We start from the raw sequence: 27,110 nt of genomic DNA on the forward strand, positions 1-27,110 counted from the left end.
AGCTACCTCTGTACCCTACGACCACCACCAACTTCACCGTCTTCACTCCACTGCAACTGGATGCACCCTTAACACCATCACCTAGAAATACTCTTTGACCCTATGTCCTTTGACCCTAGAACTTTATTTAAATCAGCCAAATGAATCTTGGTACTGTACATATATTGCATGTTGGTTACCCGCCAGGCAAGTGTGATAATGAGGCATTGTTAACCAATCTCGCTGACCCTGTGGAACACATTCGGGGTGACCCAGGTTCTCATCTTCAACAATGTCACATGGAAACAGTGACTACTATTCTATCTACTACATAGCATTGGCAAGAGATAATACAATACCCACTGATGGGCCAAGTTACAATACACCAAATGTGGGTTAGGATACTGCATTTCACTTTCAAAGGCACTGGTGCTTCCTGAAACACCTCAAAAGATTATTTAAAATAGAGCCTGGCTATTAGTTTAATAGAGATTAATAATTATCGAGATATAAAATAAATTTTTACATGCACTTACTTTTAAAATTTGTCCTTTCCTAAAACTGAGCTCATCTTCAGCTGTGGCATTAAAGTCATGTTTTGCTACTGCTTCCATGCTGAAAAATCTGTGGATGATATCTACATTTAATGTTTACTTCAGAGTTCAGTACTACATATACAATAAGCACAGAAGCTACCAAAACAAAATGGTCATAATATTGTATACAGTACCCGCAAAGTAGATTCTAAATTCTACTAAGGATTTATTATAATATACAATACCTGTACTGTAGAGCATTTTCTCTACTCAAATGGTACTAACAATTATTATATTTTATTGCATTAGAAGTTGCTTTCCTTTGCACAACATATATATACATTATATTAAATGATTTATGCCTAATACAGCATATTATTAACATAATTACGAAGCCAAAATCTTCTATCTTGCTCTTGTTTCTTCTATCTTAAGAAGTGCTGACTTTTCTACTTCATAACATTCAACAATACTTAAACATTAAAAAAAATTTAATTTCAGCTAAAACTGCAAAAGTTAAATGAAATATCAGTACAGTATATATAAGAGAAATGTACAATTTAAAGTGATTCAGTCTACACAAACAGTTGAAAATGCAATCAGTTTATCCATTTTTATTCATCACATTGCCATAAAAAAGAATACAATTTTGATCTTTAATATCCGTCAACCGCATCTAAAACTCGTATGGAATTATACGTTCTCCATTACATTATACTGTATATGATTTAATTTTTTTTTAATTCGAGTTAAAATAAATTTTATCAAACCTATGCTAACCTAAAATAACTAGGCCAGTAATTCATGTTGTTAATTAATATAATACAGTAATAATTGGAATAAACCAATTTGAAAATGTATATTTAAAAATAACAAAATTCACTCTGCTTGTTAAGACAAATTGGACCTAATATACTAGACCAAGTACAGTAGCACAGTTCTGGTTATTAGGTATGACATACATATGTACATAGATACATACATAAACAAATTATTATTTTTATTATTATTTTTCTATCACAGATGTAGCCATTTACAATTCTAACATATATACATTTTCTTTCCTCCTCCATGGACAGGGTTAGAGATCTGTGAAACACACAGTCCAGTGGTTTATTGAGCAATCAACCACAGAAGGTGACTGTAGTGCTTTTATAATACTAATTTAATCTGACCTACATAGTGTTCAAAGTTAGCTGTGTTAGGCTTGGTAGAGTAGGTTAAGCTGGAGAAGTTAGATACTGTAGCTTGTGGCTGTTAGAATGTACTTTGTGTACAATGTGACATATCTGTATAACAGGGCCACTCCTGAATATTTAATTAATAATGCTTACAATTGCAGAAGCTAATCCAAGCCATTTCAATGAAAAGTTGCAGCGATTTCCAATAATCCCTATACCTAATTTAGCCTAAATGGCATCCCTTAATTGACCCTATGGACAGTAACCTACAGTTGGTTACTAGCCTCTGTGATACCCTTATGTGCATCTTACCCATTTTTTAACCCTTGCTATGATAGCTGCTTTTTGCCAGTTCTACTCTACTACGGCTATCACCGATTCATACTTTTCCTATATTCTTTTCTGTCAAAATATGTTTAACTTGAATACATAATTACGAGTTTTATATTGTGATATAATCCAAGATACTGTTCAATATAATGCTCCTAGAATATAGTGCCTAGTAGCCAGGCTGGGATACACAAATCACGGAGCGGCATTTGCACATTGGCTCATTTTCTAAATGTAAAAAAAACTGTACGTATCATCAGGTTAGACTGTGCAAGCTTACGCTAGCTTGAGTTAGCTCAGGTAGATCTCAAAACACGTTGAACAATCATTTGTACGAAATAAGCCAAATCGTGCAGTGGGTTGAGACTAGACTAGACACAAGCGAGTGGACACAGCTAATCGGTACACTTGCCAATAACATCCGTCTTCCAATACGAATAATGAAACCAAATGAACATATCATTAAACATTACAGGGATAGAGGCTATGAGATATAGTGGTCCTTATCAGCTAGTATTCTCGAGACCAAAACAAACCTCAGCCCCTATCCCATGGTGGCCTCTCCTCTGACCCCACACACACACTCCTCTCAAGACACCTCTACACCGCCCATCTCCTCAAGTCTTCCTTCTCCTCGTCTAACGTGAAATTAGCGATAAGGGGGTGAAGGTGGTGTGTGAATCATTCCTCTCTCCCTACCCAGGACACACTCCCGTCTGACTATACACTTCACCCCTCCCCCACACCACCAACTCTATAATACAACATACGGACACCATACCTGCCTCTCTATAGCCTATGCACTACGTTCAATGCCTTTCTTCCGTACAAAAAATTCGTGCATCAAGAGAATTCTTCTAAAATAAACAGAGGGTGGACGTCTCCCTCCCTTCCATTACACTTGCTACCAACACACCGTTGCCACATCTCCTCGCACCCAGCACCTCAGCGTGGGTGCTCGCAGCCTATATTTTCTCTCTCTCTCGCTCGCTCGCTCGTTTCGGGGGGATATTTCATCTATAAATATATCTCCATCGCCTGGAAATATGAACGCTGATTCAATATTTCTAAACGATAAGTTCAGGTATAAATAATTCAGCAAGAGGAAAAAAACTACATTGGATTCCCTGAAAATTGGGGGAAACTAATTAGTAGTATCATACAGTGATTGTGATGTTACTAATCCAGGTATTAACTATTTTTAATAATTCAATATACTTTTAGATAATAATGATAAGTTCATATGTCCACAAATAATGATATCAAACTGTTGAACTTAAGGATTGGCACCACTGCTTATCACTTCCGTAGAAAGTGACATTTAATTAAAAACATTGCATGTTATAATATAAACTGAATATCGCTAGTGACAAATATTTTAATTATAAACTGTTTACTACGAAAATGACATATTACTGAGACTACTTTTCCTTGCGGACTAAAGACGCAAAAAGATCGTTCTGCGGCTGCTCAGCGAAGAAGCGGAAGATTTGAATCTCAAAAATGCTCCACTAACAGGAGTAAAAGTGTTCTTTGTTCTTGTTATCCTCTAACTGATATCAAACATTTGTCTAAATTTAATGTGATTGGGTGAAATTAAAGTTTTTAATATTTTCAAACTCAGTAACTAAGTAATTCTTAATATTGTGAGGTGCAAAGTGAACTAGACATAACAGGCGCTCTGCCTCAAACACGAAAATTCACAGCTAATGATAAGGAGAGGTCAAGTGCTCAAGATAGTAGATAGAACAGAGGGTAAAGTCCTTTTCTAGAGGAACAAATGTTAACTGTCAGTTATTCCGTCAATAATCCTCAACAAACTCTAATTCGGTGACAGTGGCCTAGTTTCTACTTATATATATCCCCATTGTCTGGGACAGGAAGCCCTATCGCAGTCCCACTAGGCGAATAGCTGACGTCTCCTCCAAGATGTAACACGCTACAGTTGTCTGAGGCTATTTTACTGCTAGGGGAACAAGTCGTTACGGGGAAAAAAAAACGTGGACAGTTTTAAAATGTGTTCACTTTTAAAGACATGTTCCGCTTCCCCTATTCCCCCCCCCCCACCCCAACCCCCCGCCGTACCTACGCCACTGGCAGAAACCTGCACGAAGTTACGCAAGTACTTACGAACGTGTACATCTTTCCTCAATCATTGACGGCTTTGGTTACATTTATTAACAAGTTTACAAGCATGAAAATTTCCCAATCAACTGTTGTTATTTGTAATAAACAGCCTCCTGGTGCTTCGGAGCTCATTAACTGTTTAATAAATGTAACCAAAGCCGTCAAAGATTGAGGAAAGATGTACACGCTCATAAGTGCTTGCGTAACTGCTTCGTGAATTTGTCCCCCGGTAGCTGAGGAGAGGAAGAGTTCTAAATAAGGTATCTGAACTGAAAGGTGAACTGCAAAAGTATTTTCGATAAACTAATAAGCCAGATCTTGCCAAGTGCTTTGAAAATGTAGCAAGTATATTATGTCAGTAATATACTTGCTCCATATTCTCATTAGCAAGTATTCCTTATTAAAAATATTTCTTTATTACAAAATTAAAATTTATTACAAACTCTTTATTAAAACCCAATTCTTTATTAAGACTGAAGAATGGTTGCAGATGCTAACCTGTTTAGCAGACATTTTCCATCACATGAATGGTCGATTTAAAAGAAGACTGAACCTTTGGAAAAAAAATCATATGTAAACAGAAATCATGAAATGTTTCAGCTGCTGTTGGGACTTAAGAGTGAAGAAAGATACCAGCAAATTTCAAGTGTTATTGAAACCCATTTGGAAAATCTGTTAATAATACTCGAACATTATATTCCCTCCCTTGCATCACAAGCATGATTGAGCGAGGGATCCATACTCTGAATCCTCTGCTCATCCTGAGAAATTTACTTGAAGAGACGAGGAAGAACTTTTTGTGTGATCTGATCACACACTCAAGATGACATTCACTAACCTATTCATTGATATGTTGTACTCACCTAGTTGTACTCACCTAGTTGTGCTTGCGGGGGTTGAGCTCTGGCTCTTTGGTCCCGCCTCTCAACTGTCAATCAACAGGTGTACAGGTTCCTGAGCCTATTGGGCTCTATCATATCTACACTTGAAACTGTGTATGGAGTCAGCCTCCACCACATCACTTCCTAATGCATTCCATTTGTCAACCACTCTGACACTAAAAAAGTTCTTTCTAATATCTCTGTGGCTCATTTGGGCACTCAGTTTCCACCTGTGTCCCCTAGTGCGTGTGTCCCTTGTGTTAAACAGCCTGTCTTTATCAACCCTGTCAATTCCCTTGAGGATCTTGAATGTGGTGATCATGTCCCCCCTAACTCTTCTGTCTTCCAACGAAGTGAGGTTTAATTCCCGTAGTCTCTCCTCGTAGCTCATACCTCTCAGCTCGGGTACTAGTCTGGTGGCAAACCTTTGAACCTTTTCCATTTTAGTCTTATGCTTAACTAGATATGGACTCCATGCTGGTGCCGCATACTCCAGGATTGGTCTGACATATGTGGTATATAATGTTCTGAAAGATTCCTTACACAAGTTTCTAAAGGCCGTTCTTATGTTAGCCAACCTGGCATATGCTGCTGCTGTTATCCTCTTGATATGAGCATCAGGGGACAGGTCTGGCGTGATATCAACCCCCAGGTCTTTCTCTCTCTCGGACTCTTTGAAGTATTTCATCTCCCAAGTGATACCTTGTATCTGGTCTCCTGCTTCCTACCCCTATCTTCATTACATTACATTTGCTTGGATTAAACTCTAACAGCCATTTGTTCGACCATTCCTGCAGCTTGTCCAGGTCTTCTTGAAGCCTCAAGCTGTCCTCCTCTGTCTTAATCCTTCTCATAATTTTGGCGTCGTCAGCAAACATTGAGAGGAATGAGTCTATACCCTCTGGGAGATCATTTACGTATATCAGAAACAGGATAGGTCCAAGTACAGAGCCCTGTGGGACTCCACTGGTGACTTCACGCCAGTCTGAGGTCTCACCCCTCACTGTAACTCTCTGCTTCCTATTGTGGATTTCTGTGAAAGATGATTATTCTGCTATTCATATGAAGGCAATAAATATATTGCGGCAGTTTTTAACTAGGAAGAACTTACATGTGTGAGGAAGCATTTTCTCGTTTAACCAGTATCAACAGCAAAGATAGAAAGCGTCTCCTTTCACTCGAAAATGAAATCTGTGTTTATCTGACTCCGTATTAAGCATGTGTGTATGTCCGTATTCAGCATGTGTGTGTGTATGAAAGGAGAAGCACAGGGGTTTCACATTAGAGAAGCTAATTTCGTAATCTAAATTGGCTTAAAAATAACATTATCTTGACTATATTTGTTCTATTTGTTCACATAGCTTTGATTAATCTGATGCTTTTTCAATATTGTTAATGATTATTTTTTGTGTTTACAGATATGGTTAATTTTTTGTGATTAATATATATTTTTTTTAAATTAATAAATATATATATTATAATAAAATTTTTATGCAGGGGTTCCTTGACACATGAAAACTATTTCAAGGGCTCCACGCGGGATAAAAGATGTGAAACGCTGAACCTGCCTGTTCCTAGGGAGTGCTAAGAGAAGTACTCCTGAACCACTTGACATTATAATCTTGTCTTGTATTTCAAAAAACCTTCTGGCACACACACACACACACACACACACACACACACACACACACACACACACACACACACACACACACACACACACACACACACACACACACACACATAATTCTCATCTTCGATAAGCTGCTAAAACGATACAACAGCTTAACGGTAAAATAATAGAGAGGAATGTTAGGATAATGATTGGGTATCTACCAAATAAATATGCGCTATTTTGCCATATTTATAGCTCTCAATCACTCAGAAAAGGTAGTCGTAGATAGCTTCATTATTTACGAGGCTTTATGCGTATTCCTGGCTATAAAGTGCTGAGTATCAGAATGTAGCATGATCATTTTTGAAACCGAGCACAGACACGTCTTCTGAAAAAATGAATGTGAGTCAAACAGTTCTGGATTCTTTCTCGTAAATCTCCAAGAACATACTGAAGTTGATGCGTCTGTTAAATCTGGAGTCCGACCTCACTGTAAATCCATTACCATGAGAAATTACACCCACCCTCAAACCACCTGGATAGTTATCAAGACATCTGTGATGATCTGAATGGTATTACTGTTCTAGTAATAGGCTATATGTAAACTGGCAAATGAGCCTTTGTCGTAATCGGTGATAATTCTCAAGTTATAACTTTAATGTAATAGAAATCGTTGGTTTAAAATAGAAAGTGTATGATAAAACGTTTTTTTGATGTATGATGAAAATTTTGAAGTTTTGTTTTTAGTAAATGGAATTCTTGGGCACATTGAAACAGTTTTTAAATTCCATATTTTTTTTTTTTGAGATATATACAAGAGTTGTTACATTCTTGTACAGCCACTAGTACGCGTAGCGTTTCGGGCAGGTCCCTGGAACACGATCCCCTGCCGCGAAGAATCTTTTTTCATCCAAGTACACATTTTACTGTTGCGTTAAACAGAGGCTACAGTTAAGGATTTGCGCCCAGTAAATCCTCCCTGGTCAGGATACGAACCCATGACATAGCGCTCGCGGAACGCCAGGCGAGTGTCTTACCACTACACGGAGACTGTGTATTTCACATTACCGTCAATACTACATCATATTTATATAATCAAACATAATGAAACCTAATTTAACCAAACCTTAACGTAACCATGGATAGAGAGTAGATAATAGCACACAATATGTAGTTCCCAATCCATTCCCTTGCGCAGATCTCCCTGAGGACAGGTTGCATTAAATAAAGGCAATTTTGAATATTTTTACGGCCTGCTGTAAGCTATAAGCTTAGAGACTTACTATATAAGAGTGAAAATAGTACACTGAAAAGCATCAAGCAAAGTACAAGTACAGTATTGAGAAAGTAGTATGATTAGTACGCTTCAGATACATCTAACGTGAGAGGGATGAATAGCCTATTGCTCTTCCTCACAATTCGACATCAAAACCTTACGATCTGACATCAAAATTGTATTCCATCGATGACTCAATAGGTTGAACATTGCTCAATTCTCTGAGGGTGGCGGAATCCTTTCACAATCTACTTCTATTTGACCTTTAGCTCGGCCCACGACCTGTTGGAAAACTTTATCTAGACAGAGATACCCCCCCCCCCCCGGAGGTAGGGAACACGACGCCAATAAAAGAGCCTTTTAATGAAGAACTGGAAAATGTTCTTGTCGTCATCCGTGCATCCCGTTCTCCCGAGCGTTCCGAACGTCACTAATTTGTCAACCCGTCCTCGACTCAAGTCCATTACATCCAGCGGTCGACCCCGCAGACGCACTCATAAATTTTAATATGCTGTTCATTCAAAACGGGAATTTTCTCAAGTATAAATTAATATTATAATATATTAGCATATTGTGCATATATAGGCATAGGTTAGGTTAGGTTAGGTTAGGTTAGGTGTTTAGGTTCTGTTGGCGATTATTTGTATTTGTAGTACGTGGGTGAAGCATTTATAGCGTTGTGATTCGAACAAAATTCGTCAGTGAAACACTTGTTCCGGATATGTTCGAACGTCAGCAGTTGTGAGTCGTGTGTAAACCGCTTTTCATTCATAAACAGGGGGTTTGGCGGGTGCATGGAATCACTTTTGGATCTTTGTTTGGAGGACGGGCTGAATTTGTTGGACTAAATTGGCCGAACCCAACCTACTCGAGGACCCACGAACAGAAAACGAGACAACGACTTGTATGTGGAAATCGGACCCAATTGGGTGCCAATTAAATTCCTCATTTAGGGCCAGTCGGCGTTCCACAACGTTTTCCTGGAATTCCTAAATGCCATCTAGGCTTCATGGGGTTTTCTATGGGATTTGAAACAGGCCATCTCTTAAAGCTGGGAAAGGATGCTTCGCCACTATAATGCTCTGTCGCCTTGACATAACTGGTGGCCCTTATCAAATATTCCATTGCTTTTGAGCAGCTTCCGTCGGATTCGAAGCACGCTCATCCTATAATTAGAATACCGAATTAGATTCAAATCCATACCATGATTCAAATCCACATATCTACAAATCCATGTGGATTCAGATATGTGGCTTCTAGCCACAGGATAGATGGATATGTAGTTTCCTCTTTTGCAGGTCATGGCTTCCTTCTGCTGCTCTCTAGTCTCACGAGGGATCCCCCCGAAGGCGTGATCCTTAGCTTGTTTGTATTCAACATCTTTAAGTCTAACATGCTATCCCCCGAAGGCATCCGTACTCTTGTTTACACTGAGGATTCTACATTATTTTGAGGTTTTTCTTCCTAGCAGAGGCACAGGCTCGCATCCAGAGAGCAGTAGATATGGTGCCAGACTGCAAATAAATGCCTGAGATTCCATGGCTTGAACTTGAACTCCTGTCCTTGTTATGTGGTGGTAATGACCTTGAAGGTTTGGGACGGCCTTGGAGTTCTGGGCGGGGCCTCCTCTCACCGCCACGAGGCCCGGCGTGGCCGCCCACGCGGCTATCTTAGGCTAAGAAGGCTTGGGCGTGGCTAGAGGGAGCGGGGGGGGGGGGGGGGGGGGGGGGAGAGCGCGGGAAAGTTGATCACACAAAATATTTTCCTTTTGTACATGTGAAGTATTTAAGTTTGGTTAAATGTACAGAATGAATTTTAAAATTGTGCAAGATTGTAATAATATTACTAGAATAATGATAATATGAAGTAGTATGTTGGCTGTTAACCTTCAAATATCGCACTCAAAATGTACTAATTTTGAGTGATATTATGGTTCTTATCAACGGTTAAATATTTATGAGGAATAGGTTCTATGATATGACGAGGCTGCACACCTCGGATGCTGTTGCCAGCGTTTTAAAAAGTATTTTTTTTAAATTCTGAAAGTTGCTAGTGGAAATCTTTGAAGAACATGAAAGGAACAAAACCTTAAAGCTCTTTATAAAGACCCAGATGGTTGTGTAGGTTAAAAAAAAACACAATTTGCCTTATCTTGCGCCCGCCACCCATCCAGTGGGCGGCAGTGGAGAGGTTATGGGTTACATTTGCATACACTACCTATAGTTAGCAAACCGGGCATAATTGGCTAAAGAATTTGATAGCAGATAATTTTGAATGAAATACAAATTTCTTGAACATTCGTTACAGAGTTGTGACCATCCCACAGCGACGCAGAGTGTACGAATAATTTTGTTGACACTGTTAACATTTGGTCAGGTCTACATCGACATGGTAGTACGATGATGGATGAAATATGTAGTGAAGAGGTCACTCTGTCTTAGATCTACAAGGTTTTATTGTAGTTCTTGCTGTATTATTGTTCTCGTGCTGCTTATAGGCAATCTAAGATTATAATCAGCTCCTCTGAAAGGCAGATTCTTTGGCTAACTCATCAATTCTATCAAACAATCGAAGACCAACATGAGATGGAATCCACATGAACATGACTCTGTTACCATTATTAATAATTTGCTGTATTTATGTCTGGTTTCGGACACGAAATCAAATAAATGAAATTAATGTTACTTCTTAACTTCATCTTAACAAGCATCTTAAATAGTTGAGTCCATTTATAGTTTATGAAGAATAACTTACAATTAATGAGTCAAGTTTGGAGACGTACACATTTGAGTGCAAGTAGTTTGGTCTGAAGGGTATTCCCAGTTGTATATATACGGATTCCTCACTCAAAATCTAAGCCGTCACTCATTCTTAGGACAACTGCACTTCCAGCTGCACCCGTTGGGTGGTGCAGGGTACAATCAGTGTATATGGCTTGAGAGAGGGAGTGCTCTGTGAGCAGAATATCGAAACAAAGTTTGGCCTGATCTTTAATTTGCTTACCAGAATCAAATAATATCTTTGAGAGCATGAGCAGCGTTCCTCCAGGATGTCATGTAACATATCACCATCATTCTCTCTAAATATTTGCAGGTTGCACATAGCTCATATATTGCATGCTCTTAAATAGCTTGCTACAAATAGCTCTTTGTAATATAGAAACAATAAATGAACGAAGCTCGTGTTTCGCAACCAACATTTTGGATCACAACCTTTGCTCAAAACACTATCAGTGCAAGCAAACACATTCCTTGAGGGGAGGGAGGGGGTGGTGCTTATGTTGGGGAGAGAGAGGAGTGGTGCTGTGGTGGGGGTGGTATTCACCTATTAACAGATTGTTAAAACCTCAGACGTCATTTTGTGTGCTTGAATGTCTCTCAATAACCCCCTAATTAACTAGTCTACGATCTTCCGATCTATTCGTAGTTAAAAACAGTAACACTCGACTCTCTCCATAACACATTGAAGTTTAAAAAACTATAGAAATCAGTGAAATACCCTATACCTTCAACACTAGGGGTGGTACTTGCCCACTGAAAGGCTCAGATGGCAAGTGTGTCTGGCCAAATCGTACACAAGACGTACGGTTAGACGAAGCTCGTTTTCCGATTATCAAAATTCCTTATATCGTTAGGTTAGGATATATTACCTTTGATTAGGCTGTATTATGTTAGGTTGACTTGGTTTTGGGCTAGGTTAGGTAGGTCTTAAAATCCGCTGCGAACTTTCCTGCATACGACGTGGCTTGTTTACACCCTCTAGAGTGGAGGTCAAATGGCGTTCGGACAGAATATCGCCATATAGATTAACCCATTATTTAATATATAACAAAATGAGTTTGATATTCACGAACTACTAAACTGGGTTTTAAAATGCAGCAAAATGGTCCGAAGGTAATGGCTGGGGTTTTTAAGAGTATCCTCTTTTTAAGATTACCTGTATCGTGGAGAGCTGATATGGCAGCATTCAAGCTTGAAGCTTATTGCTGGGGCAGAGTGATCACCGAGCGCTCATAAAGTCGTGGAACATCAATCAAGTCCTTAAAATACTGCAAAGAGCCTTGGATGTCTGGTAGGCCTTAAGACCGACACACCTGTCAAAAGATAATTTACTGTATAAATGTTTAGAGATGAATTCGCGATGATTGAGTGATTGACTGATGAAGATTAAGCCACCCAAGAGGTGGCACGGGCATGAATGGCCACGTAAGAATTCACGGGTAGAAATATTGTTTATATGAAGAATATCAGTGATGGTGACGTGATAGCCTCACATCCGTTCATGTGGCAGCGCGGCGCCTCCAGCCCCGCCGGGCCCAGCTCCAACACCAACACCGCCCTCACAACACGCACCAAAATACACCAAAATGCACAATTCAAAAACGAATTTGACATCAAATAAGACTAATACTCCAGATAACAATAGGCCACATTCTTCCATTCCATAAGTAGTTAAGGTTTGAATAACAAGACAAAACGATAAGATATTCAGGAAATACCAGAAAAAAATCATAACTTTAGGGTAAACCACAAAACAATTACGCATATCATACATCGTAATATGACCGTTACTTGCTTAGTTAAACGAACTACGGGGCTTAGTTCCTGAACCCATTAGGTGCCTCTGTAACCCCTCTCCACCACCGCCCACAGGATGGGTATGGGGTACATAATAAAGAAAGAAATTGAAATTGACCGCCACTTGGTTAGTCAGGTTAAGTACCGATGGTTTGGCAAGCTCTAGATGGGTGGCCGCGCGGATAGCTTGTCCCTTTGGTTAGGGTTCTTCATAAGCCTAGCAAGCTTCTGGGGTTCCGGCAATGGTATACCATCAAAAAAGTGATTTACAATATGAAGTGTATATGCTCTATGTTGGACGATATGAGGTGTATATGCTCTATGTTGGACGATATGAGGTGTATATGCTCTATGTTGGACGATATGAGGTGTATATATTCTATGTTGGACGATATGAGGTGTATATGCTCTATGTTGGACGATATGAGGTGTATATGCTCTATGTTGGACGATATGAAGTGTATATGCTCTATGTTGGACGATATGAGGTGTATATGCTCTATGATGGACGATATGAAGTGTATATGCTCTATGTTGGACGATATGAGGTGTATATGCTCTATGATGGACGATATGAAGTGTATATGCTCTATGTTGGACGATATGAAGTGTATATGCTCTATGTTGGACGATATGAGGTGTATATGCTCTATGATGGACGATATGAAGTGTATATGCTCTATGTTGGACGATATGAAGTGTATATGCTCTATGTTGGACGATATGAAGTGTATACCCGCCAAACACACACCGAAACTACGACGTTGGTACAACGTTCGAACAAGTTTTTACACTTCCTAACCAGTTTTAACAACCAATATAGCAAGTTGTAACAACGTTCTAATACGTCATAAACACGTTAAGCCAAGATGTAACAACTTTATTACAAGTTGTAACAAGCGGAAAATAGAGACAGTTTCGGTTTGTGTTTCCAAGGTATGCTCTATGTTGGACGATATGAAGTGTATATGCTATATGTCGGACGATATGAAGTGTATATGCTATATGTTGGACGATATGAGGTGTATATGCTCTATGTTGGACGATATGAAGTGTATATGCTCTATGTTGGACGATATGAAGTGTATATGCTCTAAGTGTATACACACACACACACACACACACACACACACACACACACACACACACACACACACACACACACACACACACACACAGGCTTCCTGTTCCCGACAATACGAATTAATTTCTCCCTGTTTTCTTGTCTGTGTATTATCCAATCAAAAATTGTTAGGTGACTGCCATATCTATTATTCTGAACCAGTTTGTATGTTGTGATCATTCTCTGCTCAGTAACCTAGCCTAGGTCACTGAGCCATAAAAACCTAGCCATAAGTACCATTTGGTCTAAAATCACTGATAACAGGGCAACCACAAAGACTCGATTGACGTTACCTATTCAACACTAAATATCACAGAATAGTATAATTATTGTTGTTTACTTGCAGAGGGACAGAACGCGCTATGATTTACATAGCTTATAAATGATTTGCATGTGTTTATTTTATTAGAAGCAAAATGTTGATACAATGCAAGAATGTCAAATAATTATCATCGACAATATGGTGCTGTGTTATTTCATCAACGTTAGATTAAATCTGTAAATAGTTTGGTAACCAGTCTTTGTATACAAACTTGTATAGAAACTTGTAAACAAACTTTATATTTCATGTGATCTGGTGGACAATACAAGTTGAAGCGACATAGACACTTGTAACCTATTTGTTTTCCGCTGAGACAGTCAGTTAACAGTTAACTGACTTTGTTACTTGTTCTATCCTCGAGTTTTGGATGACATATTGAGCTGAGCGAATGGTTCAGTTAGCACGTATTTGTACTTAATTTACTTTTTTTAGATTCATCGGAGAGTTCTTCTATTATGACAATTTTAAATTTTTAATTTGAAATTCCAAGATTATAAAAAGACCTTTTTTTTAAATTACTGCAAGTCAGCAATTTTTCCGACCTTATCACAATTAAGAAGCCCTACAAAAGTGGGGAGCAACATCATATTGTCTCCTGTAACGCTTACAGCCTTTCCCCGGCGGCAGTGAAAACCAGTTACAGTACACAACAGCAGCAGTGCCAGAACGCAACAGTTCAGTATGCCCAACGCGTAGCCTAGCGCTGTCAATCCTTGTGTTTCTCACACGTGCCTAGTGACTTTATACAATATACAAATGCAGTGATATATATATATATATATATATATATATATATATATATATATATATATATATATATATATATATATATATATATATATTACATTTATTACATTATACAATAATAATGCGCATAGGTTCGAAGCTTCATGAAGGCACTTGTGGATTTGTTCAAATACCGTACCCACTGTAATATTATTCCTTGCATAGCTTATAAATAAATAAATAATAATAATAAAATAATAATTACTATTATTATTTGTATTATTATTATTATTATTATTATTATTATTATTATTATTATTATTATTATTATTATTATTATCATAGTTTAAGATTGTGCATTGCGCGAGACCATTTCAGAGCGCTCCCGCGCAAACATTGTGTTTTAAACTGTTCCTACGATAACATGATACGGGTTTAAGGTCTAGCTTATCTCAGTACACTCTTCCAGCTTCCTTATATTGTGTGGAGTGATGGTTGGTGGTGGTGGTGTTTTTTTTTTTTTTATTATTATTTTCTACCACAGACGTGGTCACACATTTACAATGCTAACCAGCATATATACATTTTCTTCTGTCCTCCATGGACAGGGTTAGAGAAGTGTTAAACATATAGTTCAAGGGTTTATTGAACACTCAACCACAGAAGGTGATTCGGTGCTTTTAAAATGCTAAGCTAACCTACATACGTAAATACATAGATACCCAGATTTACGTATGCCCTACATAAAGTGTTTGATGGTGGTGTGAGGGAGGGCAGCCCTGGTGGTGGTGGTGGAGGGAGGGCAGCCCTGGTGGTGGTGTGAGGGAGGGCAGCCCTGGTGGTGGTGGTGGTGTGAGGGAGGGCAGCCCTGGTGGTGGTGGTGTGAGGGAGGGCAGCCCTGGTGGTGGTGGTGGTGGTGGTGTGAGGGAGGGCAGCCCTGGTGGTGGTGGTGGTGGTGTGAGGGAAGGCAGCCCTGGTGGTGGTGGTGGTGGTGTGAGGGAGGGCAGCCCTGGTGGTGGTGGTGGTGTGAGGGAGGGCAGCCCTGGTGGTGGTGGTGGTGGTGTGAGGGAGGGCAGCCCTGGTGGTGGTGGTGGTGGTGTGAGGGAGGGCAGCCCTGGTGGTGGTGGTGGTGTGAGGGAGGGCAGCCCTGGTGGTGGTGGTGGTGTGAGGGAGGGCAGCCCTGGTGGTGGTGGTGGTGGTGGTGGTGGTGTGAGGGAGGGCAGCCCTGGTGGTGGTGGTGGTGGTGTGAGGGAGGGCAGCCCTGGTGGTGGTGGTGGTGGTGTGAGGGAAGGCAGCCCTGGTGGTGGTGGTGGTGGTGTGAGGGAGGGCAGCCCTGGTGGTGGTGGTGGTGTGAGGGAGGGCAGCCCTGGTGGTGGTGGTGGTGGTGTGAGGGAGGGCAGCCCTGGTGGTGGTGGTGTGAGGGAGGGCAGCCCTGGTGGTGGTGGTGGTGTGAGGGAGGGCAGCCCTGGTGGTGGTGGTGGTGTGAGGGAGGGCAGCCCTGGTGGTGGTGGTGGTGGTGTGAGGGAGGGCAGCCCTGGTGGGGGTGGTGGTGGTGGTGGTGGTGTGAGGGAGGGCAGCCCTGGTGGTGGTGGTGGTGGTGTGAGGGAAGGCAGCCCTGGTGGTGGTGGTGGTGGTGTGAGGGAGGGCAGCCCTGGTGGTGGTGGTGGTGTGAGGGAGGGCAGCCCTGGTGGTGGTGGTGGTGGTGTGAGGGAGGGCAGCCCTGGTGGTGGTGGTGGTGGTGTGAGGGAGGGCAGCCTGGTGGTGGTGGTGGTGTGAGGGAGGGCAGCCCTGGTGGTGGTGGTGGTGTGAGGGAGGGCAGCCCTGGTGGTGGTGGTGGTGGTGTGAGGGAGGGCAGCCCTGGTGGTGGTGGTGGTGGTGGTGTGAGGGAGGGCAGCCCTGGTGGTGGTGGTGGTGGTGTGAGGGAAGGCAGCCCTGGTGGTGGTGGTGGTGGTGTGAGGGAGGGCAGCCCTGGTGGTGGTGGTGGTGTGAGGGAGGGCAGCCCTGGTGGTGGTGGTGGTGGTGTGAGGGAGGGCAGCCCTGGTGGTGGTGGTGGTGGTGTGAGGGAGGGCAGCCCTGGTGGTGGTGGTGGTGTGAGGGAGGGCAGCCCTGGTGGTGGTGGTGGTGTGAGGGAGGGCAGCCCTGGTGGTGGTGGTGGTGGTGTGAGGGAGGGCAGCCCTGGTGGTGGTGGTGGTGGTGGTGGTGGTGTGAGGGAGGGCAGCCCTGGTGGTGGTGGTGGTGGTGTTAGGGAAGGCAGCCCTGGTGGTGGTGGTGGTGGTGTGAGGGAGGGCAGCCCTGGTGGTGGTGGTGGTGTGAGGGAGGGCAGCCCTGGTGGTGGTGGTGGAGGGAGGGCAGCCCTGGTGGTGGTGGTGGTGTGAGGGAGGGCAGCCCTGGTGGTGGTGGTGGTGGTGTGAGGGAGGGCAGCCCTGGTGGTGGTGGTGGTGTGAGGGAGGGCAGCCCTGGTGGTGGTGGTGGTGGGAGGGAGGGCAGCCCTGGTGGTGGTGGTGTGAGGGAGGGCAGCCCTGGTGGTGGTGGTGGTGTGAGGGAGGGTAGCCCTGGTGGTGGTGGTGGTGGTGGTGGTGTGAGGGAGGGCAGCCCTGGTGGTGGTGGTGGTGGTGGTGGTGTGAGGGAGGGCAGCCCTGGTGGTGGTGGTGGTGGTGTGAGGAAGGGCAGCCCTGGTGGTGGTGGTGTGAGGGAGGGCAGCCCTGGTGGTGGTGGTGGTGTGAGGGAGGGCAGCCCTGGTGGTGGTGGTGGTGTGAGGGAGGGCAGCCCTGGTGGTGGTGGTGGTGGTGTGAGGGAGGGCAGCCCTGGTGGTGGTGGTGGTGTGAGGGAGGGCAGCCCTGGTGGTGGTGGTGGTGGTGGTGTGAGGGAGGGCAGCCCTGGTGGTGGTGGTGGAGGGAGGGCAGCCCTGGTGGTGGTGGTGGTGTGAGGGAGGGCAGCCCTGGTGGTGGTGGTGGTGGTGGTGTGAGGGAGGGCAGCCCAGGTGGTGGTGGTGGTGGTGTGAGGGAGGGCAGCCCTGGTGGTGGTGGTGGTGGTGTGAGGGAAGGCAGCCCTGGTGGTGGTGGTGGTGGTGTGAGGGAGGGCAGCCCTGGTGGTGGTGGTGGTGTGAGGGAGGGCAGCCCTGGTGGTGGTGGTGGTGGTGTGAGGGAGGGCAGCCCTGGTGGTGGTGGTGTGAGGGAGGGCAGCCCTGGTGGTGGTGGTGGTGTGAGGGAGGGCAGCCCTGGTGGTGGTGGTGGTGTGAGGGAGGGCAGCCCTGGTGGTGGTGGTGGTGGTGTGAGGGAGGGCAGCCCTGGTGGGGGTGGTGGTGGTGGTGGTGGTGTGAGGGAGGGCAGCCCTGGTGGTGGTGGTGGTGGTGTGAGGGAGGGCAGCCCTGGTGGTGGTGGTGGTGTGAGGGAGGGCAGCCCTGGTGGTGGTGGTGGTGGTGTGAGGGAGGGCAGCCCTGGTGGTGGTGGTGGTGGTGTGAGGGAGGGCAGCCTGGTGGTGGTGGTGGTGTGAGGGAGGGCAGCCCTGGTGGTGGTGGTGGTGTGAGGGACGGCAGCCCTGGTGGTGGTGGTGGTGGTGTGAGGGAGGGCAGCCCTGGTGGTGGTGGTGGTGTGAGGGAGGGCAGCCCTGGTGGTGGTGGTGGTGGTGTGAGGGAAGGCAGCCCTGGTGGTGGTGGTGGTGGTGTGAGGGAGGGCAGCCCTGGTGGTGGTGGTGGTGTGAGGGAGGGCAGCCCTGGTGGTGGTGGTGGTGGTGTGAGGGAGGGCAGCCCTGGTGGTGGTGGTGGTGGTGTGAGGGAGGGCAGCCCTGGTGGTGGTGGTGGTGGTGTGAGGGAGGGCAGCCCTGGTGGTGGTGGTGGTGTGAGGGAGGGCAGCCCTGGTGGTGGTGGTGGTGTGAGGGAGGGCAGCCCTGGTGGTGGTGGTGGTGGTGTGAGGGAGGGCAGCCCTGGTGGTGGTGGTGGTGGTGGTGGTGTGAGGGAGGGCAGCCCTGGTGGTGGTGGTGGTGGTGTTAGGGAAGGCAGCCCTGGTGGTGGTGGTGGTGGTGGTGGTGTGAGGGAGGGCAGCCCTGGTGGTGGTGGTGGTGTGAGGGAGGGCAGCCCTGGTGGTGGTGGTGGAGGGAGGGCAGCCCTGGTGGTGGTGGTGGTGTGAGGGAGGGCAGCCCTGGTGGTGGTGGTGGTGGTGTGAGGGAGGGCAGCCCTGGTGGTGGTGGTGGTGTGAGGGAGGGCAGCCCTGGTGGTGGTGGTGGTGTGAGGGAGGGCAGCCCTGGTGGTGGTGGTGTGAGGGAGGGCAGCCCTGGTGGTGGTGGTGGTGTGAGGGAGGGCAGCCCTGGTGGTGGTGGTGGTGGTGGTGGTGGTGGTGTGAGGGAGGGCAGCCCTGGTGGTGGTGGTGGTGGTGGTGGTGTGAGGGAGGGCAGCCCTGGTGGTGGTGGTGGTGGTGTGAGGAAGGGCAGCCCTGGTGGTGGTGGTGTGAGGGAGGGCAGCCCTGGTGGTGGTGGTGGTGTGAGGGAGGGCAGCCCTGGTGGTGGTGGTGGTGTGAGGGAGGGCAGCCCTGGTGGTGGTGGTGGTGGTGTGAGGGAGGGCAGCCCTGGTGGTGGTGGTGGTGTGAGGGAGGGCAGCCCTGGTGGTGGTGGTGGTGGTGGTGTGAGGGAGGGCAGCCCTGGTGGTGGTGGTGGAGGGAGGGCAGCCCTGGTGGTGGTGGTGGTGTGAGGGAGGGCAGCCCTGGTGGTGGTGGTGGTGGTGGTGTGAGGGAGGGCAGCCCTGGTGGTGGTGGTGGTGGTGTGAGGGAGGGCAGCCCTGGTGGTGGTGGTGGTGGTGTGAGGAAGGGCAGCCCTGGTGGTGGTGGTGGTGGTGTGAGGGAGGGCAGCCCTGGTGGTGGTGGTGGTGGTGGTGGTGGTGTGAGGGAGGGCAGCCCTGGTGGTGGTGGTGGTGGTGTGAGGGAAAGCAGCCCTGGTGGTGGTGGTGGTGGTGTGAGGAAGGGCAGCCCTGGAGGTGGTGGTGGTGGTGTGAGGGAGGGCAGCCCTGGTGGTGGTGGTGGTGTGAGGGAGGGCAGCCCTGGTGGGGGTGGTGGTGGTGTGAGGGAGGGCAGCCCTGGTGGTGGTGGTGTGAGGGAGGGCAGCCCTGGTGGTGGTGGTGTGAGGGAGGGCAGCCCTGGTGGTGGTGGTGGTGGTGGTGGTGGTGGTGGTGTGAGGGAGGGCAGCCCTGGTGGTGGTGGTGGTGGTGTGAGGGAGGGCAGCCCTGGTGGTGGTGGTGGTGGTGGTGGTGGTGGTGTGAGGGAGGGCAGCCCTGGTGGTGGTGGTGGTGGTGTGAGGGAGGGCAGCCCTGGTGGTGGTGGTGGTGGTGGAGGGAGGGCAGCCCTGGTGGTGGTGGTGGTGTGGGGGAGGGAAGGCAGCCCTGGTGGTGGTGGTGGTGTGAGGGAGGGCAGCCCTGGTGGTGGTGGTGGTGGTGGAGGGAGGGCAGCCCTGGTGGTGGTGGTGGTGGTGTGAGGGAGGGCAGCCCTGGTGGTGGTGTGAGGGAGGGCAGCCCTGGTGGTGGTGTGAGGGAGGGCAGCCCTGGTGGTGGTGGTGGTGGTGTGAGGGAGGGCAGCCCTGGTGGTGGTGGTGGTGGTGTGAGGGAGGGCAGCCCTGGTGGTGGTGTGAGGGAGGGCAGCCCTGGTGGTGGTGGTGGTGGTGTGAGGGAGGGCAGCCCTGGTGGTGGTGGTGGTGGTGTGAGGGAGGGCAGCCCTGGTGGTGGTGGTGGTGGTGTGAGGGAGGGCAGCCCTGGTGGTGGTGGTGGTGGTGTGAGGGAGGGCAGCCCTGGTGGTGGTGGTGGTGGTGGTGGTGTGAGGGAGGGCAGCCCTGGTGGTGGTGGTGGTGGTGTGAGGGAGGGCAGCCCTGGTGGTGGTGGTGGTGGTGTGAGGGGAGGGCAGCCCTGGTGGTGGTGGTGGTGGTGTGAGGGAGGGCAGCCCTGGTGGTGGTGGTGGTGGTGTGAGGGAGGGCAGCCCTGGTGGTGGTGGTGGTGGTGTGAGGGAGGGCAGCCCTGGTGGTGGTGGTGGTGGTGGTGTGAGGGAGGGCAGCCCTGGTGGTGGTGGTGGTGGTGTGAGGGAGGGCAGCCCTGGTGGTGGTGTGAGGGAGGGCAGCCCTGGTGGTGGTGGTGGTGTGTGAGGACCACCACCACCACACAAGGGTGCCGGGCGGATGAGGGCAGACATTAGCAGCGTGGTATTACGCCGTGACCTTCTCTACCACAACAATACCCACACACCAACCTCAGCATATCATGCCACTCCTCACCCCGCTCTGTACCCTAATAAATCTATCTTTATTTTCAAAATATACAAATTGCGTTCCTTACAACTATATATATATTTATTTATTTATATATATATTTCGACCAGGAACGATACGGATAACATTTTGTTAGTTTGTTAATTAGTTTGTTAGTTAGCTGGCGGTCACAATGAACGATGGACATGTATAGGAGTCCCGATTGTATCAGATCATTTGTACACGACATACAATCACTACACAATACATGTAGGATACATACCAGACATATGGTTCATATACATAGAGCATATTTTCATGCCACGCACAAACAACATTCATTTTCGTAGATTCTTGTGCAATAACTCACGCACACACGCACGCACGTGCGCGCGCACACACACACACACACACATATATTGAGACAGGGGCCTGACAGCTGAGTGGACAGCGCTCTGGATTCATAGTCCTAACGGTGTAGTTCGATCCCCGGCGGAGATGGAAACAAATGGGGAGAGTTTCTTTCACCCTGATGCCTCTGTTTACCTAGTTAGGAGTTAGTTAACTCCCTAGATAGGAGTTAGACAGCTGTTATGGGCTGCTTCTTGGGTGTGTGTGTGTGTCAGAGAAAAATATATATATAGAGAGAAATATATGCAGCAGACTTAATTGAACAAAAAATATATATCGGTTAGAAAGATATAACAAAAATCTATCGGTTAGAAAACCACATCTAGACGAGCATACAGAGTTTACCAACAGAGCCCAGAACCGGATGAAAGAGTACCAAACAGGGAGGAGGCAGAGTCCCGGAGAGAGAGAGAGAAAGAGAGAGAGAGAGAGGATAAACTGGCATGGAGAAGCGTAATAAACGAGTCCTTTCCAGCCTCTCTTCTAGAACCAAGTCATGCCATAGGGACCTGATCTATCACAAGTCATGCCATAGGGACCTGATCTATCAGCAAGTCATGCCATAGGGACCTGATCTATCAGGAAGTCATGCCATAGGGACCTGATCTATCAGGAAGTCATGCCATAGGGACCTGATCTATCAGCAAGTCATGCCATAGGGACCTGATCTATCAGCAAGTCATGCCATAGGGACCTGATCTATCAGCAAGTCATGCCATAGGGACCTGATCTATCAGCAAGTCATGCCATAGGGACCTGATCTATCAGCAAGTCATGCCATAGGGACCTGATCTATCAGGAAGTCATGCCATAGGGACCTGATCTATCAGCAAGTCATGCCATAGGGACCTGATCTATCAGCAAGTCATGCCATAGGGACCTGATCTATCAGCAAGTCATGCCATAGGGACCTGATCTATCAGCAAGTCATGCCATAGGGACCTGATCTATCAGCAAGTCATGCCATAGGGACCTGATCTATCAGCAAGTCATGCCATAGGGACCTGATCTATCAGCAAGTCATGCCATAGGGACCAGATCTATCAGCAAGTCATGCCATAGGGACCTGATCTATCAGGAAGTCATGCCATAGGGACCTGATCTATCAGCAAGTCATGCCATAGGGACCTGATCTATCAGCAAGTCATGCCATAGGGACCTGATCTATCACAAGTCATGCCATAGGAACCTGATCTATCAGCAAGTCATGCCATAGGGACCTGATCTATCACAAGTCATGCCATAGGAACCTGATCTATCAGCAAGTCATGCCATAGGGACCTGATCTATCACAAGTCATGCCATAGGAACCTGATCTATCAGCAAGTCATGCCATAGGGGTAAATCGAATGACAGAGTAATCTAATGAGAGGAGTAATGTCCCGCGTGTCAATACGGCAACCCGTCCTCCTGTGTAGACAGTACCTTCTGTGACGGTCGTCGATAGTCACGAATTCGTACGTTCTTAGCTTTCAGATAGTACTATACTGACTAATAAGGAATAATTATAAAGTAAATGGATGGCCTGGGAAGGTTAGGTTAGGTTAGTTTAGTTTGTCAAAGCAACACAAGTAAAAAATAGTTTTCCGGTTTGTCCAACTCAGTAGTTCAGATGTCTACTTTCTAATATCGTTGTACGTCGGTATATGTACTACGGTCCTCATCGTTACTATAAGTACTACCAAAACAGGAGGACGAGCTGCAGTATTTACTAACTATACAAAAATAGCTGGACTACAGCACTACAGGATACTGCGGAAAGTCCTAGATAAGAGCAGAGTTAATCTGAGAAAGGCTGGAGGACTGTAACCCCAGCCTGGTCATAACACGGAGACCACCTCACTGGACACCAACAAACCAGTACACACTGAAGGAATATCACCTCCCAAAATCAGCTAAAGAAGATCTTGGGGTAGACATAACTCTTGGAGTATACATACCATCAACTGTGACTCAAGAAGAACACATACACAAAGTAGCAAACATCAGGATGGTCTTCAAGAACCTTGATTGAGGCACTCAAAATCACTGCATACTACCTACGTGAGACAAGTGCTAGAATACGCAGCGCCAGCGTGAAGTAAGTGTCTCGCGAAGCCCCGAGGAAAACTTGCAACGAGGCTCGTCACGGAGCCTCGGAGGATGGGGTGTGAGAGACGGTGACTCTGAACCTCTCAACACTAGACGAGAGAGAGACATAGAGAGTTGACACAGTTAAGAGACAGATATATATATATATATATATATATATATATATATATATATAGAGAGAGAGAGAGAGAGAGAGAGAGAGAGAGAGAGAGAGAGAGAGAGAGAGAGAGAGAGAGAGAGAGAGAGAGAGAGAGAGAGAGAGAGAGAGAGAGAGAGAGAGAGAGAGAGAGAGAGAGAGAGAAAATGCTCTTGAGGTGAGAAAAAAAGGAGCCAATGTTTACGTTCAATAACAATTAGATCAAGAGCACATGGAAGGATGCGAGGAAATACTCCCTTACATGTCAGTAGTATGAGAATGGAAGGAATTAGACAGAGAGAGAATAGAAGCTAATGCTAGGTAATTACATTAGACAACCGACCGCAGAAAGCAGTGGCCAAGAAGACAAACTCGAGCCAGCAAACTCAACCGAGTACCCATAAACACACCCAAACGTTTCCCAAACCTGTCCTCCTCTCCCCGCGCGTCTGTTGCCCGCGTCACCAGGGCTCTACGCCACGCATGCGCAGGGGATACTGATCTATACGATAAAACATGACCACAGTTCTCGCCGTCGTCGGGGTGACATATACTGTTATGTCTTCCTTGTTCCTCATTGCTAACAACTGACCTTTCTCCAGGATGAAGCTTGCAGCTCTGGACTGTGTTCTTGGTGCCTGTTTACTGCAAGGTGAACACAGGCGTCCACTATAGAGAAACGTGCGGCTACGGGTTGCATCCTCGGGATGTGTGTCACAGAAAAATATTTGTAGTAGATATGATAAGAGGGGAAAAAAGATCGGGAACTAGTGTGTTAGACAAAAAAAAAATGATTAGAAAGGCAGGGTCCAAGAGCTAATAGCTCGATTCTGCAGACACAAATAGCAAATAGTAAACAAACACACACACACACACACACACACACACACACACACACACACACACACACACACACACACACACACACACACACACACACACACACACACACCGATAAAGTATCTGGAATCCTATGATAAAGTAACAAGAATAAGGCAGGACAGGGATGATAAGAATAAGGCATGATTCGCACATGTCCTGTGCCAGGTAAGGCCACTAAGGGCTCACCATAGCCCGTGCTACTTGCAACGTTGTGTTCCGAGTGGCTGAATCTAAAACAACAACAACATCTAATGATTTACCAGCCGTGAAGACGACTCGCTCACACTATAGTTGCCCCAACAGCCGACCTCGTGTCCCCGCTCCAGGAATCAAGATTCCCTCCGTGTTGACGAATCTGATCCGGGATTGACCTGGATCCGCCTCAATCCTCTTTCAAGGCCTCAATCCTCTTAGTATATGCGAATACTAAGCCACAAACCTTCAAATCCGGACCTTCGGCCAAATGTTAAATATTGGTTGTCCGAGTAGACGACCAATATTATGGACAATAACTTATGGCCACAGAGCTGTGAGCTCTCTGGCCTCTTGTTCTTGTTTTAGATTCAGCTTCTTAGAACAAAAGTTGCTAGTAGCACGGGCTATTGTGAGCCCGTAGTGGACTTACCTGGCACAAGACCTGGGCTGTAACTGCGCTCTGTGGCCATAAGTCATAGGAGTCTGCCCTTCGGGATTACAGTTTAGTGGCGAAAACTCGCTCCATATTACAGTGTGTCACACTAATTGGTCAATGTCATCGTGCCATGGCCTCGCGGGCTCCCTGTTGTTACATTTCATGGGACTGAATGACGGAAGTACTCAACAATTATAAACCGGCGCTATATTTAACAGAAATATACATTTTTTCTATAAAATGAATGATAAATTTTGCCAAATAAAGTGCCAGAGAAAACCAGCTGTAAAAGTCATGGACGAGGGATGAGGGCCAGGGGGCGGGTGTCACAGGGAACGAGTTCAGTAGGTTAGGGGCCCCTTACACACCATACATCATCATCCACCAGCAGACACTGGCTACACCCACCGGCGACATCCATCAGCAGACACTGGCTACAGCCAACAGAGACATCCACCAGCAGACACTGGCTACAGCCAACAGAGACATCCACCAGCAGACACTGGCTACAGCCAACAGAGACATCCACCAGCAGACACTGGCTACAGCCAACAGAGACATCCACCAGCAGACACTGGCTACAGCCAACAGAGACATCCACCAGCAGACACTGGCTACAGCCAACAGAGACATCCACCAGCAGACACTGGCTACAGCCAACAGGGACATCCACCAGCAGACACTGGTCGTATCTTCGTTACCAGTCGTTAGTTCACTGGTTAACTATCCTACAACCACCTTCACACTTTCACTTCTCGCTTGTACACACTCACTTTACTGTATTCATTCTTGGCATACTTTTTTGTTAATTTGTTTTTTGTGATTCGTTTGTTTGTTTGTCTTTCACTCCAGGTGAGTTAAGTGTGTCACAAGGCACTCGTGTTGGCTGTTATCTGTTGAAGATGGACCTTTATCTGAGATATATATGTAATGAAAACAATGTTTTTTGTGTTAGATTAAGTATAAGTATGCAGAGCTATCACAATACTATATCTCTCTCTCTCTCTACACACACACACACACACACACACACACACACACACACACACACATACACACACACACACACACACACACACACACATACATACATATATATATATATATATATATATATATATATATATATATATATATATATATATATATATATACGAATAAGCTTGAATGGTCCCCAAGCCAATATGCAACCGAAAATTCCTCACCCCCCTGAAAAAATTGAACGCAGACAGCCCAGGACTCCATGAACCTTAGCGTATTCAGTAATATTCCAACTAGACCGACTGTACAAAAAGGTTGGAATTCATCAGACCCTTAACCCAACACCCAACAGCACTCGATGGTCAATTTCAGGGTACAGATATTTCATCGAATCACCTCACATGTTGGCGGTACGTGAGCAACACAAATGCGAAGGATTCCCATTTGTGGTTCGCAATGGAAGTGAAGCTTACCTTCACTCTCGAGACGTAACAGTCTTGGAAAGGAACGATGGTTTTCACACTGAAGTCGCCGCTTAAGGAAACTAACAATGGACTGTGCCTGAATGCCAGAACTGAATGCCAAAACAAGTGCCAGCGTAGTGTTGTCGACCCTCACCTCAACTGTGCTCTGGCCCCCACAGCAACCCGAGGATCTAATCCAGATTAAATACCTATGTCCCATACCTCACATCTCTTCCTAGTTATGTATGAGATGACCTCACTCCAGTTTTAATATATCTGGAAGACGCATTTGGTACTTCAGTTGCTTCCCTTGTTCTCCTCAAGTGTGTCAGTGTGAAGTCTTGGAACATAACGTAACAGGATGTGTCGTGACTCGTTTCCTGTCCCGGGCCGCCTTGTCTTAAGACAGCTGCACCTAGTTGTTCTGCCCACCAGCCCTTTGTCTCTTTGCTTCTTCTCTATAAATTAATACAACATAAATAAAATTATTAAAAATACAAGATAAGCGATGCATTGTCCTCTCTCTCTCCCTCTCTCTCCCTCTCTCTCTCTCTCTCTCTCTCTCTCTCTCTCTCTCTCTCTCTCTCTCTCTCTCTCTCTCTCTCTCTCTCTCTTTCCCTCTCTC

General features: G+C 46.0%; 1 protein-coding gene across 13 annotated transcripts in view; it reads right to left on the reverse strand.

Annotated features, from left to right (window-relative positions):
• drk (growth factor receptor-bound protein 2 drk) overlaps positions 1–26,828 on the reverse strand; it is a 74,295-nt gene extending 47,467 nt beyond the window's left edge. Inside the window, exons 1-4 of one of the 13 annotated variants that reach the window (XM_045727482.2) lie at positions 26,708–26,826; positions 11,862–12,018; positions 2,808–3,064; positions 516–603 (exon numbers count right to left, since the gene is read on the reverse strand). In XM_045727482.2, coding sequence (XP_045583438.1) covers positions 516–593 — 78 coding nt within the window. In that variant the 5' untranslated portion in view covers positions 594–603; positions 2,808–3,064; positions 11,862–12,018; positions 26,708–26,826. Of the gene's footprint in view, positions 1–515; positions 604–2,562; positions 2,623–2,807; positions 3,065–11,861; positions 12,019–23,937; positions 23,966–24,119; positions 24,236–26,494; positions 26,679–26,707 lie in introns of those variants that run through there. The other 12 variants (XM_069321705.1, XM_045727493.2, XM_045727528.2 and 9 more) reach the window with 12 other exon arrangements.
• Positions 26,829–27,110: the final 282 nt, after the last annotated feature.

The sequence above is a fragment of the Procambarus clarkii genome, chromosome 10 (genome assembly GCF_040958095.1).
Source record: "Procambarus clarkii isolate CNS0578487 chromosome 10, FALCON_Pclarkii_2.0, whole genome shotgun sequence".
In the NCBI taxonomy this organism is placed as follows: domain Eukaryota; kingdom Metazoa; phylum Arthropoda; class Malacostraca; order Decapoda; family Cambaridae; genus Procambarus; species Procambarus clarkii.